Raw genomic sequence first — 14,821 nt, 5'->3', positions numbered from 1 at the left:
GAAAGAACCTAACAGTTACAACTGAGTCAAAAAGCACTTTTTGTATTCAGTTGCATAGATCTGGCCTAATGCTGCTTTCAAGACAACTCGGAACTCAGAAACTCTAAAATGTCCACTTGGAAACTCGAGCTCTGACTTTCCCACTTGCAAAATATCAGAATTGAACAACAGGTAACTTGACGCAAAAAAAATATATTGATATTAACTCGGAGGTTCAGAGTTTGAGTTCTCTTGAAAGTACCACAATTCACACCGATCTTTGGAACAGTTCCTGTTTTTGAGGTCATGATGAGGACAGGCTCTGCAGGGACTGACTTTTTTTCTTTCACGTGTTGAAAGACATGATTTGCATAATAGACTGGAGCGCACTGGCAGGGACCATAAAACTTACTGTATATGGAAAAGCCTATTCAACGAGTTCTACAAGGAGAACATGGGCCGTTCCTTTTGAGGATGAACTTAAAGGTGTTTATATTAGTTACATAAAGGTCACATACATTAACAGTGTCTGGGTGTGTGCATTCTTGTGAACGTGAAGTATGTGCCTGCTTGTGTTGTAGGGGAAGAGAGGTGGTTTCCTGTGTCTGTGTCTCACACACTAACAAGGAAAGAACACGTACTGCAGCGGGGCAAAACACGAAGGTCGGTTGAACCTGTATGGTTGCTTTACCCCTTCAGTACTGAAGCTGATCCAGTGCCAGCTTTGTTGTTTAACTCATAGTAGTTATTCAAAATAATAGGGTCATTTGGGACTGATCCAAAATCAGTAGTTAGGGACTGAAAACACGAGCTGTGGAACCACAGCTATCGGAAACAACAGACCAAGTCTGCGATTTAAATAGTACCCTATTCCCTTTGTAGTGCACTACTTTTGACCAAAGCCCATAGGGCCTTGGTCGAAAGTAGTTCAGTATATAGGGGATAGGATGCTATTTAGGATGCATCCCAAGCTAGAGGCAGCGTGGGGGGGTTAACAGCAGGACTCAAGTTTCCTGTGGGGGCGAAGCTGTTAGAACCGGCTGAAATAATGCACACCCATGACTGTATGAGCCAGCTTATCCAGAGCAAGCATATGATATGCCTATTTAATAATATAATGTCACAATGAAATCCAACCACAGATAACCAGGTCAATAACAGCCAAGGACAAGGGTAATCGCCAAGATCCTTCATGTCTAGAAATACAGGTACATGTGTACACACACACACACACACACACACACACACACACACACACACACACACACACACACAAAGAGGAGCAACACACACACACACCAACAATTATACAAATGAAAGCTTAGTGTGGGCTTTGTTTGGGAAATTACCTGGATGAGTCTTTCAAACATGTGAGCCAGAGGCAGGAAGGAGATAAGAACGTCGTCTTGGTTTGGGAATATTACTTTCTGTGGCATGGGGGAGAGAAAAAGTGGTTAGAAGGGGATTAGAACCATCCCATCGGGTACACACTGGTTGAATTAACGTTGTTTCCACGTCATTTCAACGAAATGACATTGAACCAATGCAGAATAGACGTTGAATTGACTTCTGTGCCCAGTGGGGTTTGTTTCTCACCACTCAACTGTGAAACATGATCTTAAAGAGGAACAGATGTTATCCACAAGCACACAAAAACAAATACATTTGTGCATTGTACATTTCCATCTTGTTATTGTCCCATGTAAGATATGGGACTTGAAGCAATTTAGTGAGTCTTGCATCTAATATATTTACATAAATGGGAAATGTAGCACCTACTCAAGATAAATACTGTACAAGGGAAATTTCTTCCACAGAAAGGGTCAGCTACACCATAGTCCGATCGAACTTACATCTGTCACTTTGAGGAAGCCTGAGAAATCAGCCACAACATTCCCATGTGTCAGCATGACTCCCTTTGGGTTTCCTATGTAGGAGAGGAACAGAAAATAGTGCAACAAAATCAACGGACTTCTCCTCCACCTGCTCTCAACAATGGATTGCACCCTTATAGTGCAATACTTAGGACTATGGTCAAAAGTAGTGGACTGTATATGGAAAAGGGTTTCCATTTGGGACCCATGCTGTATCAATCGATGGAAAACAACAAGGTTAGATATATATATCTGGAAAAACAAGTTAGCAGCCTAGGAACGAAAATAATTATCATTGTGGCACTTGTTTTTCAGGCTACACATGAACAGACTTCACTTCTAGAAGAAACTGACAACGCCAAATGTTAAACTCCTCTTGACCTTCAACAATAATCCAATTCATATGAGAAAGTCCTAACACTAAACATTGCCTCTTAAATCAGCTAAAAAACAACAAGGTTAGATATATATATCTGGAAAAACAAGTTAGCATCCTAGGAACGAAAATAATTATCATTGTGGCACTTGTTTTTCAGGCTACGCATGAACAGACTTCACTTCTAGAAGAAACTGACAACGCCAAATGTTAAACTCCTCTTGACCTTCAACAATAATCCAATTCATATTTTGCTTTGTTCGTGTTTTGCTCGTGTTTTGCGTTTTGCTTTGCCATAGTGGGAGCAACCTGAGTTGAATAACCCTGTAACAGCCTTTGGAACACACACACTCAGAGAGATAGGCCTCAGGGCAGGTGTGTAACAAGGGCACCAGGGGAGACATCCACCATGGGAAAACACGCTTCAGGCTGATACACTAAAAGACCAACAGATGGCGCTCWTTCCATTATTGCAGTGGGCTGCTTAGCCACTTGTGACTAAAGCTGTGGTTACATGTCTGGAAATACCAGGGTATTCTATATGACTGTATTTGTGGCCAGACCGTAATAAAATTACCAAAACGCCTTACATTGTTGCCCCTATTACTATGTAACTCCACAGTAATAACTCCAGTAACATAGTAGTTACGTAGCTGTTACTTTGTAAATGACATGGTAACAAGGTTGTTGTCTATTGTCTGCAAAGTTTGTTACATTGTTACTAGATAGTAATTATAAAGGTTATACCCTACTGGGATTCACTTTACATTAAGTTGCTTGYTCCTGGGTAGGTACATGATAATTACAAGTATATCTTATGTAACTACATTGTTCTTGTATTACACTTGATTCGGTATATATAGCCTTTGAGCCAGGTCATAACATAGAAATGAAAAAATGTAATATGACCAGTAGTTAATGACAGGGTGTGGCTTATTACAATTGTTGTTACCAGGTCCTAGCCTATTTATCAACCCTGATATTACATGTGGATTCAATGGTTGTGGCATCTTGTAGTTACATGCAGGGTTGGGTAGGTTACTTTCTAAATGTGATCCGTTACAGTTACAAGTTACCTGTCTGAAAATGTAATCAGTAACGTAACTCAGTAATGTAATCTGATTACATGCGGTTACTCTTAGATTACTTTCCCCTTAAGAGGCATTAGAAGAAGACAAAAATGTATGTTACCAATTGAACGACATCTATTGCAGGATAAATCAATGTTRAAGKTTACATAGCTGGCCATATATGGATGTTAMWTTKTACTTTATGGGTTGSTTATGTAGGCTTCTTCTAACCCATCGCTTTCTACTACATATAATAATACGACTAAATTCTATCTTTACATTAAAAACCAAAGTCTATCAGAATTCCAGTCATTCCAATAAATGTTATACACCTTGATCTTCAAGAATAGGACATGGAAATATGGGAGTATAGATTAGCCAAATTGTTTTACCTGAGCATGACCCCAAAACTAAGGATTTATTAGCCAGCCCTACTCTGTTGTTTATGATTTTTGTTGTAATGGAGGACTGATTGGTCTCATTGATTCAAGTTAAAAAAATAAAWGCTGCACTCATGGAATGGCATGCTTTGCCAAGAGTGTGCAAAGCCGTCATCAAGGCAAAGTGTGGCTACATTGAAGAACATAAAATATAAAATATATTTGATTTGTTTAACACTTTTTTGGTTACTACATGATTCCTTATGTGTTATTTCATAGTTTTGATGTCTTCACTATTATTCTACAATGTAGAAAATAGTAAAATAAAGAAAAACCTTTGAATGAGTAGGTGTGTCCAAACTTCTGACTGGTTCTGTATATATAAAAGTCCAAAAATGGATGTAGCAACTACAGATTGCCCCTTTAAGTCTATCAAAAGTTTGCAAGTTTCAGCAGGTGTCCATTACGCCTATGGATTGTTTTTATCAGCATGAATTAGATTGAGCAATAAAAGCCCCACTTTTATTCCATAGGCTGGGATCCGCACTATGCAGCTGTTGCAAGAGCGCATTTTTCACTGGCTGTCCACTGGTTTCAAAAACAATGATTGATAGGCAGCTTAAACTTCTTGAATTCARCCATTATTGGGTTCAAATACACATTTAGATTTGTGAACAGCCATCCACAACAACCACAATCCGTAAGGCGCAAATAGCTAAATGAGAGAGCAGCAGTGTGATTCACATCAATGCGCCATGTAGATATCAATAATAAGTGATATCCGTATCACCGTAGACTACACCACTATTATCATCCTTACCTCCAAGCATTTATTGAAATTGGATAATCTTTTGAATAAACAGTCACACCATTGGAAGCCATACCTTGGACTGTAGCCTATAAAAGCCTATTCCTGCTCTTTTCCCGCGATCCATCAAACACATTTSRTGTGTCATCATAKTGGTCTCTGACTTGTGGTCAGACTCACTCAGGTGGAACAAACTTAAACCTGCGCCTTTTTTCAATGCTGATTTGAATGTCATTGAGAAAACAAAGAAGTGTCAAACATCCTTTCTGAATTTAAAAGTAATCCTCAAAATAATCATCTAGTTTTTCAAAAGTATCGGTAATCTGATTACAATATTTTGCCGGTAACGTAACAGATTACAGTTTTTTTTTTAAATGTAATCCCTTACATGTAACGGGTTACATGTAATCAGTTACTCCCCAACCCTGGTACATGTAACAAGGACAGAGTTTGGTTTGAGTTATTAACATGGTAATTCACAGGTGGACTTAAATGTGTAATTACAAAACACATTAGTTACATAGTGGTACAAGAACATGTTAAAACTATCAGTAGTTTACACATCTGAACCAACTTTCAGCAAGTGGATGTGTGATTCCACATTCCTTGTTCCAATTGTTGTAATATCGGATGTGCTACAGCCTTATTACCATGTAATTACATAGTAACACCTACAGTATGTAACTAATATATTGCTAATGCAGTTATTACTGTGTTAGTTACGTGGTAATAGGGGCAACTTAATGTAAAGTGTTACCCAATGAATTTAACAGTATTGATTTTTTTATTATGTTTTAGCAAAATAACATTAGCCAAAATGMWTAGAATTGCAGGAAGTTAGTTTTAAAACTGAAACCTTTTTTCTTAGCACCATTACAGAATATGTAGTATCACACGAAACTAGCTTTAAAACGGAAACAGTTTCTCTCAGCTCCATAGAGAATTGTGTAGAATTTCAGGACATTGGCTTCAATGCAAAAATGGCTCTGAAATTGGGGCGTCTAAAATGTTCTGTAAAATTCAGCCACRCCCACCACCTAAGCCCCTTTTGATGCAGAAAAAAACCCTGTAACTGCCTTTCTCTCTGAAGTCTCACTGTTAATAAGGGCCCTACCATGACCATTACTGTACCATTTCAACCCTGATACATGGCATTGGCTTTAAGTGGTCAGAGGGAGGCCTCTTCCTGTTAATAATCTGTCACACACGATGAGAGAAACAATAGACACACTTCATAAAGTTTCCTGAAACAGACCAAAGCTACCGTCAGGGTTGGACTTGAACCAGGGATTGTGGAGGAACTCTTCAGATACTGCATTACTGTGTTAATACACATCAATATTGTGATCAGTATTGCCCCCCCCCCCTCTCTCCACACCACTGCCACTCTGTTGTCATCTATGCATAGTCACTTTAATTAACTCTACCTACATGTACGTACATACTACCTCAACTAACCGGTGCCGCCACACATTGACTCTGTACCGGCACCCCCCTGTACAGATTGTTATTTTTTACTGCTGCTCTTTAATTACTTGTTACTTTTATCTCTTATTCTTATCCATATTTTTTTTAACTGCACTGTCGGTTAGGGGCTCGTAAGTAAGCATTTCACTTTAAGGTCTACACCTGTTGTATTCGGCGCATGTGACTAATAACATGTGATTAGATTTGATCAGCTTGTAAGAATAAGACACTTTGGCGTGCTATAGTTTATCTGGTGGCTAGATGGAGATACCTGTGGTACCACTGGTGAAGCACACAATGGACAGGTCTTCTGGTGTAGGTGGCTGTGGGGAACAAACGCACAGTCAGGATATAGTCAGAATGAGATCATGAACTCATTGATATCACCTTCAGATAATAGTCAACGTTATATTAGCCCATCTCAGGCATTTAAAGCAATATGTGACTGTAGAAGATGGTCACGTAAAATGAGAATACAAAACACTCACAGATTTAAAGTGCTATGTGAGATCAAAAGGGATATTAATACAGTATGCATTTTAAACAGTGGCTACTACAGTAACAGACAGCTAAAGAATGTTTGCAGAACTTATGTCTACTGTATTGTTTTGGATCGTGTGATCTCAATTCTAACACAATAGCACACATAGATTGCAATCAAAGGAAACCAATTGGTTTGTACTCAGGTTTCAAAAGCACAAATTTGAATTGTATAACTTTTTTTTCCACATTCAAACATTTGAGTACACATTCAACACAGCCCTCTCTGCATACACAAATAGGTCATGGAGGGAAAACTGTCACCCAGCCAGAGATCCCGTCTAGAACATAACAAAACATAGTCAGCACCACTCTGAGGTCTTCCTGCATTCTGCAGGGACAGACCGTATACATCTAGAGGCTAATCAAAATACATGTATTTTTGATCTGTGCTGCCTAACCACAAAGTTGCCCCATGTGCCGATTAGACAATAATTACTAAGACAGACTACAGAGAAGACCTATGAAATAATTAATGATTTCCCAAGCTGACCGGGCTATAACGGTATGGCTGTGATACACAGCTACTGATACAGAACTGCTTACTCCCCTAGCACTAACACTCTATGGATGCTGTCCAACTGACACCATATTCCCTATTTAGTGCACTACTTTATTAAGGTGCGAATTGGGCGGCATCGATTGAGTAGGGAATAGGTTGTTATTTGAGACGCAGACAACTAACCAGACCAGACATATAAGACTGAACTCACCAGGGGCTTTCTGTGGTTCTCTCTGCCCAGATCCTGGATGGGACGGCAGCATGCAGACAAGCACAACATCTTGTGTTAGATAATCATTAGAAGAACCATAAAACACAGTCATAATAAAGTGGAAGGGACTGAATATCTGAACAACTCTTTCGTCCCCACAAAAGAGATGCTTGCATAGTTTTACACTAGATTAATTTAGTAAACTGTAATGGAAGCATTCTTTCTTTATTTGCCAAAATGTAGGATCTAACCATAACTTTTGCTTGTATCGTAATGTTTGTTTTTTGTTGACATGGTAATTTACAGCAAGGAAGTGAGACAGGCTAGACCTGTTCAAGATACCATCATGTTCTGCAGAGATAATAATGCATATCTCTTGCCCTCATAGGGCTAGTACATGGATTACAGTAAACAATGTACATACTGCAGTCTTTATTAAGTTATAGCCAACACACCAGTCACACATTAGTGTTTGGAGTGTTTGGAGTACATAGACATGGAGCCATTGAAGTGTTGTTCATACTTCTCCAAAGAATCAGTCATGTGTGGCGTGCAAGCAGTGGAACGAGTACACAGCTGAGCTACAGGTCTCTGCATAGACAGGGTTGGGCTTTGATACATTATATTAGCTGAGCTGAGGCCTCTCTCCCTCCCTACCCGAGGCCCCTCCCTCCCCTATCCATGAGCATCTACTCTCCCCTCTCCATCTCTCCCCTCTCCCTACCCCCATACACTACTCCCCATCACACCCTGCCCCCTACACACCTCTCTACCCCCTACACTACTCCCCCATTCACCCTGCCCCCTACACACTCTCCCTACACCAGACACTACTCCCATCACTGCCCCTACACACTCTCCCTACCCCCATACAACTACTCCCCCATCACCCCTGCCCCTACATATCCCTACCCCCATACACTACTCCCCCATCATCCCCTGCCCCCTACACACGTCTCCGCTCACCCATACCACTCACTCACCCATCACCCCTGCCCCTACTACCAGTCATTAACAGGTGCCGTTACCACCATACAGCTATCCCCCATACACCCTTCCCCTACACACTTATCCCTACCCCCATTCACTACTCCCCCATCACCCCTGCCCCCTACACACTATCCCTACCCCATACATACCTCCCCATACCCCTGCCCCCTACCACACTCTCCCTAACCCCATACACTACTCCCCCATCACCCCTGCCCGCCTACACACTATCGCCTACCCCATAACACTATCCCCCATCACCCCTGCTGCCCCCATACACGACTATCCCTACCCCCATAGCCTACTCCCCATCACCCCTGGCCCCCTTACACACGATCTCCTACCCATACACATACTCCCCCATCACCCCTGCCCCCTACACACTATCCCTACCCCCATCACTACTCCCCCATCACCCCTGCCCCTACACACTATCCCTACCCCCATACACTACTCCCCCATTCACCCCTGCCCCCTACACACTCCCTACCCCCCATACACTACTCCCCATCACCCCTGCCCCTACACACTCTCCCTACCCCCATACACTACATCCCCCATCACCCCTGCCCCCTACACGACTCTCCCTACCCCCATACACTACTCCCCCATCACCCCTCGCCCCCCTACCACACTATCCCTACCCCATTACACTACTGCCCCATCACCCCTGCCCCCTACACACTCTCCGCTACCCCCTGATACACTACTCACGCCCATCAACCTGCCCCTACACACTATCCCTGAACCAACATTAACACTACTCGCCCATCACCCCTGCCCCCTCACACGACTATCCCTACCCCCATACACTACCCCCACACCCCGCCCCCTACACACATACCCCTACCCCATACACTACTCCCCCATCACCCCTTGCCCCCTACACACTATCCCTACCCCATACACTACTCCCCCATCACCCCTGCCCCCTACACACTATCCCTACCTCCACATCTTGTATGGACTGGACGATGACCCCGCAGCCCGCTCCCTCCTCCAGCAGGGCAGGGTCAAAGGGGTCCATCAGGATGATCCTCTTCAGCCCAGGGGTCTCCTGCCTCTCCACGTTACCCAGAAGCACTTGGGCCTTCTCAGGCTTGTCACAGATTACTGTGACGATGTCCGCTGAAAGACAGCACACAAAAGGACCCCACTTGTTGTGTGAGAAATAGAACACACATACATGATCCAATCAGCTAGTAAACACACATAACTACTGCTCTACACACAKATTTCCATTTCACGGCCTTGGAGCAGAGAGAAATTATTTTGGGACAATGGGCCAAAACCAACGCACTGTGTAACTGAGGGGCAGTTGGAAAGAGATGAATAACATGACACAGTTTGATGTCCGTTAACTGATTAGTGTCAAACTGAAGGATGGAAAGCCCTGAGGACCTGGGGAAGTAGGAAAGTGTAACGACAGAGAGAGGCTCTCCCTTCCTCCCAAACCAAATGAGCTAAGCTCATTACCTCCAGCATAAGGTGAAGGTGAGCCCTAACCTGATTCCTCTGTGTGTGCGCGMGTGAGTGAGTGAGTGAGTGAGTGAGTGAGTGAGTGAGTGAGTGAGTGAGTGAGTGAGTGAGTGAGTGAGTGAGTGAGTGAGTGAGTGAGTGAGTGAGTGAGTGAGTGAGTGAGTGAGTGAGYGAGYGAGTGAGTGAGAGAGAGAGAGAGAGAAGCTAGAGGGATTGTGTGTCTAAAACACAACACAATAAAACAGAATTCTCTAGTCTAAGGACAACTGTTCAGGAAGGGAAGGACGAGTGTCTCAGCTTATGAGCTTCATCTATAGCAGGGATGTATATAATATATAATATATATAATAAATATAGAATATCTTTTTGGGTGGGTATCGATCCGAGGGCCTTCAAAACCCACGGCCGCCTGTTGCCCATCCCAGATCTATAGGTAGGATGTGTTTCATACTAGTTGTTAGCAGCAGGTAGCCTAGTGGTTAAGAGCATTGGGTCAGTAAATKAAAGTTTGTTGGTTCGAATCCTAAATGACTAAAATGTAACATAATTTTTTTAACACAACTGGACCCCAAAAAAGTATCTAAATAACTGGTCCATGAAACTAAAGAAACGTTCCTTTTAAAAGAAAAGGAAGAGTCTCAGATCTAGTGCTATAGGTTAATAAAGAGTAGACGGGGCAAAGTAGGGCATGTGACAACACAATAGGTTTCGGTGCGTTGGTATACACCTGTATAGCATAACCCCGGCCTAGTTATAGAATTACACCAGCTCACAACAAGCTCCAGCAGCCAGTGGCGTGTATTCATGGTAGCCTAGGACAACAAAAACTAAAAATGTGCACTGTATGAGTCATAGACCTTTTAGGCAACATGAAAGAGGAGGATGGCATTGGCGTTTCTCTACAAGTAGGGTGAGTCAACATGTTTTTTCTATTTGCACACACACACGCACGCACGCACGCACGCACACCACACACAGAAATCAGCACCATGGACAGCCACATCATATTTAGCTTATGTTGATTGGACTAAATCGTTTTTGATATATTTTAGTTTTCACTGTATTAGACTAAGCAGAGCTGATTCGATGATGATGAAATGTTGAAGTTGAAATGGTTCTGGAATGGTGGAGGCAGATCCTGTTTTCTTTGCGACTTGCGGTAACTCTCTGTGGTTCTAAATCAATAGTTGTTTAGTAGTCAGAAAATGTGGGGAACATTAACTTATCATGCTGTAAGTCATTTAACTGTTTGTTACATGCAATATGCTTTGTGGACTCCACCAGACAGATGTTGCTCTCCGGTTTTGTGATGAAACAMAGGTGTGGTTGAATTTATTCTGCCACTGTGTGTTCTTACTGTCTCTGCCTTAGGCCTATATATCACAGTGGCAAGGCATATGAACGAACAGGTTGTAGACAAAACGACGCAATTATCACAACACATAGGTTGTAATATGGCTTTTTTTTCTGGATTGGCTTCCCTGGTGATTTTAACCACGCACCGCTAATACCAGCAGTACAATTACTGTAAGGCTCTGTCCCAAATGGATCCCTATTACGTTACCTATGTCGTGCACTACATTTGACCAAGGCCCATAGAGGTGAATAGGGTGCCATTTGGGACACAGAAATCTGAAATCTGCTAGTCTTACCAGTGTTGATGATGTAGCGTATGGCATCAGGCCCTAGTGTGTCATACAGAGGCACCACCACCATAGAGTAGGTGTAGCAGGCCAGCTCCGAAATGATCCACTGCAATTAGAGACAGACAGGTCAAAAGGAGGCCAGGGCACCGTTGCCATAAAGAGCAATAAAAAAAAAGCCTCTACAAAGGGAGTTGGAGCTGTTAACCTTTATATCATGTCAGAACATTTGTGAATCAGTGTCTTGTCCCAAATGGCACCCTATTCCCTATATAGTGCACTACTGTTAATAGGGGTCTGGTCAAAAGTATTGCACTATGTAGGGAATAGGGTGCTGTAGGGAATAAGGTGCCATTTGAGACACACATAATGTCTCGCTTTGACGATGACCTCACCTCTGGCCTGTTCTGTGCAAACACTCCGATGAACTGATCTGGGCTCGGCGTGCAGCCCTGGCTCAGCAGCCCTGACCCCAAGTACTCCGCCCGGGTTGTGACCTGGAAGTGGAAATGAATGGGCAGCAGCTGAGCGTATGTTGAAACAAGAAATATGCCAGTATAATTTATTTTTTTAAAGCTTGTTTGCGCTATGCTCTCCTCAACTGTCATGATGTCATAGATCAAATATTGGAGCGGAGTGTTTTTGCAACTCCAGAATCCTTCCAGCTGCAGCATTCCAACGCTGAAGTGTTTATAAGCTTCCTAAATAAATCCCTCTCAGTAACATTGAAGAGAAAATACCATGAATARAATGCTGAAAATAAATCCATCCGGTTTTGTTAATGAATGTATGTCCAGTAGTTCAGTGCAGTGGTACAGAAAGCTTTAGTGTAAATCACCTTGAAATACAACTGTGTTTCTACAGATGTTTTACAAGCAGCAGACAKAGGGGGTACTGTAAACTGAGCATCTGTTGATCAACCACATGACACATCCAAGTGTAATACAAAGCACAAGGACTGAGTTACATACAGAGCTATAGATTGCTCTTGTGCTTCAGTGTTCTGCACAGAGGTAATTCTACTCTGTGCTTACCTCTTTATAGGACAGCCACTTGTAAGGCTTGTCGGGTAGCCGGGAGCCTAAGCAAGGTCCATCACCTAGAGGCAATACAACAACAGGACGAGTCAGTGAATTTACAAAAACACAGAAACCCCCAAAGGATCACATGACTGACACTCATCGTGACCATGCATGTACAGTCTCTGTTCCTCTATCGATTCCTCTTTAGCAGTCTTTTTACTGGCTACTAACTACAATTGCTCCTCAGCATTATGTTGGAATCAGTCAGTTAGTCAGTTATAAGACCGTCTGCTAAATAACTAATATGTAAATGTAACTATATTTAATTAGTCAGTCAGTCAGTCAGTCAGCTAGTCAGTCAGTCAGTCAGTTAGTCAGCTAGTCAGTCAGTCAGTCTGTCAGAGACCGTCTGCCTAAATGACTAAATGTAATGTAACTATAGTCAGTCCAGCTAGTCACGTTAGTCAGTCCAGTTAGTCAGTCAGTTAGTCAGCTAGTGCAGTTAGGTCAGTCAGTCAGTCAGTCAGTTAGTCTGTCATAAGACCTCTGCTAAATGACTAAAATGTAATGTAACTAAGTCAGTCAGTCAGTCAGCTAGTCAGCCAGTTTCAGTCAGTCAGTCTACTCCCAGTAGTTCAGTTGCATGTCAGTTTACAGTCAGTCAGCAGTCAGTCCAGCCTAGTCACTAGTCAGTCAGTCATTAGTCAGCTAGTCAGCCAGTCCGTTAGCAGTCACTCAGCCGTTCCAGTCCAGTCAGTCAGTCAGTCAGCAGCTAGTCAGCTAGTCAGCCAGTCCAGGGTCAGTCAGTCAGCTAGTCAAGCCACGCCTCAGTCCAGCGTCAGTCAGCAGTCAGTCAGTTTGCAGCTAGTCAGTAGTCAGTCGTCAGTTGTCCAGCTAGTCACTAGTCAGACTCGTCAGCTTAGTCAGTAGCAGTTCAGTAGTCAGCCTAGTCAGAGCAGTTAGTCAGTAGTCAGCAGTTCTCAGCTTAGTCAGTCATAGTTGTCAGCTAGTCAGCCAGTCAGTTAGCCCAGTCAGCCAGCCAGTCAGTCAGTCAGTCAGTCAGTCAGCTAGTCCAGCTAGTCGCCAGTCAATCAGTCAGTCAGCTAGTCAGCCAGCCAGTCAGTCCAGTCAGCCAGTCATCAGTCAGTCAGTTAGTCAGTTAGTTAGCTAGTCAGCTAGTCCAGTCAGTCAGTTAGTCAGCTGTCAGCTAGTTCAGCAGTCAGCTAGTCATCAGTCAGTTAGTCAAGCTAGTCAGCTAGTCAGCCCAGTCAGTCAGTCAGCTAGCGTCCCGTTAGGTTTTCAAGCTAGGTTTTTCAAGCTCAAGTTTTCAAGTCTGTCAATGGAGACGGCTGCCTAAATGACTAAAAATGTAATTGTAACTATAGTCAGTCAGTTAGGTCAGCTAGTCAGTCAGTCAGTCAGTAGTCCAGTCAGATTATCAGCTAGTCAGCTAGTCAGCTAGTCAGTCAGTTCAGTCAGTCAGTTAGTCAGCTAGTCAGTCATCAGTTAGTCAGCTAGTCAGTCAGTCAGTTAGTCAGTTTGAGTCAGTCAGATCAGTTAGTCAGTTAGTCAGTCAGTGCAGTCAGTCAGTTAGTCAGCTAGTCAGCTAGTCTAAGTCAGGTCGTTTAGTCAGCTAGTCAGCCAGTCAGTCAGCCAGTCAGTTAGTCAACTAGTCAGTCAGTCAGTTAGTCAGCATAGTCAGCCAGTCGTCAGTCAGTCAGTCAGTCAGTTATCAGCTAGTCAGGTCAGTTAGTCAGCTAGTCAGTCAGTCAGTTAGTCAGCCAGTTAGTCAGTCAGTTAGTCACCAGTTAGTCAGTCAGTCAGTCAGTCAGCTAGTCGTCCAGCTCAGTCAGGTCAGCTAGTAGCTGTCAGTCAGCCTAGTCAGTCGTCAGTTTAGTCAGCTAGTCAGTCAGTCATTCAGTCAGTAGCTTAGTAGTCAAGTTAGTCAGCTAGTCAGTTAGTCAGTTAGTCAGCTAGTCAGTCAGTCAGTTAGTCAGCTAGTCAGTCAGTCAGTCAGTCAGTCAGTCAGTCAGTCAGTCAGCTAGTCAGTCAGTTAGTCAGCTAGTCAGTCAGTTAGTCAGCTAGTCAGTCAGCTAGTCAGTCAGTCAGTCAGTTAGTCAGCTAGTCAGTCAGTCAGTCAGCTAGTCAAGTCAGGCTAGCAGTCAGTTAGTCAGCTAGTCAGTCAGTTAGTCAGCTAGTCAGCTAGTCAGTCAGTTAGTCAGCTAGTCAGTCAGTCAGTCAGTCAGTCATTTAGTCGGCTAGTCAGTCAGTCAGCGCAGTCAGTCAGCTGGTCAGTCAGCTAGTCTGTCAGTCAGCTAGTCAGTCAGTCAGCTAGTCAGTCAGTCAGCTTAGTCCAGCTAGTCAGTCAGCTAGTCAGTCAGTCAGTTAGTCAGTCAGCTAGTCAGTCAGCTAGTCAGTCAGCTAGTCAGTCAGCTAGTCACTTCAGCTAGTCAGTCAGCTAGTCAGTCCAGTCAGCTAGT

General features: G+C 43.2%; 1 protein-coding gene across 5 annotated transcripts in view; it reads right to left on the bottom strand.

The window, feature by feature from the left end:
- The window catches only part of LOC111950342 (long-chain-fatty-acid--CoA ligase 6), a 116,394-nt gene that overhangs the window by 10,329 nt on the left and 91,244 nt on the right, over positions 1-14,821 (bottom strand). For all 5 annotated transcript variants that reach the window (XM_070434320.1, XM_023967844.2, XM_070434321.1 and 2 more), the window contains 8 exons: positions 12,354-12,418; positions 11,715-11,816; positions 11,329-11,428; positions 9,147-9,325; positions 7,208-7,240; positions 6,226-6,277; positions 1,833-1,906; positions 1,329-1,406 (listed from right to left, as the gene is read on the bottom strand). In XM_070434320.1, the coding sequence (XP_070290421.1) occupies positions 1,329-1,406; positions 1,833-1,906; positions 6,226-6,277; positions 7,208-7,240; positions 9,147-9,325; positions 11,329-11,428; positions 11,715-11,816; positions 12,354-12,418 (683 nt within the window). The remainder of the gene's footprint in view (positions 1-1,328; positions 1,407-1,832; positions 1,907-6,225; positions 6,278-7,207; positions 7,241-9,146; positions 9,326-11,328; positions 11,429-11,714; positions 11,817-12,353; positions 12,419-14,821) is intronic.

Source organism: Salvelinus sp. IW2-2015, linkage group LG23 (genome assembly GCF_002910315.2).
Source record: "Salvelinus sp. IW2-2015 linkage group LG23, ASM291031v2, whole genome shotgun sequence".
Lineage (NCBI taxonomy): Eukaryota > Metazoa > Chordata > Actinopteri > Salmoniformes > Salmonidae > Salvelinus > Salvelinus sp. IW2-2015.
The sequence above is the reverse complement of the archived record's forward strand: the minus strand, read 5'-3'. Positions and strand labels throughout refer to the sequence as shown.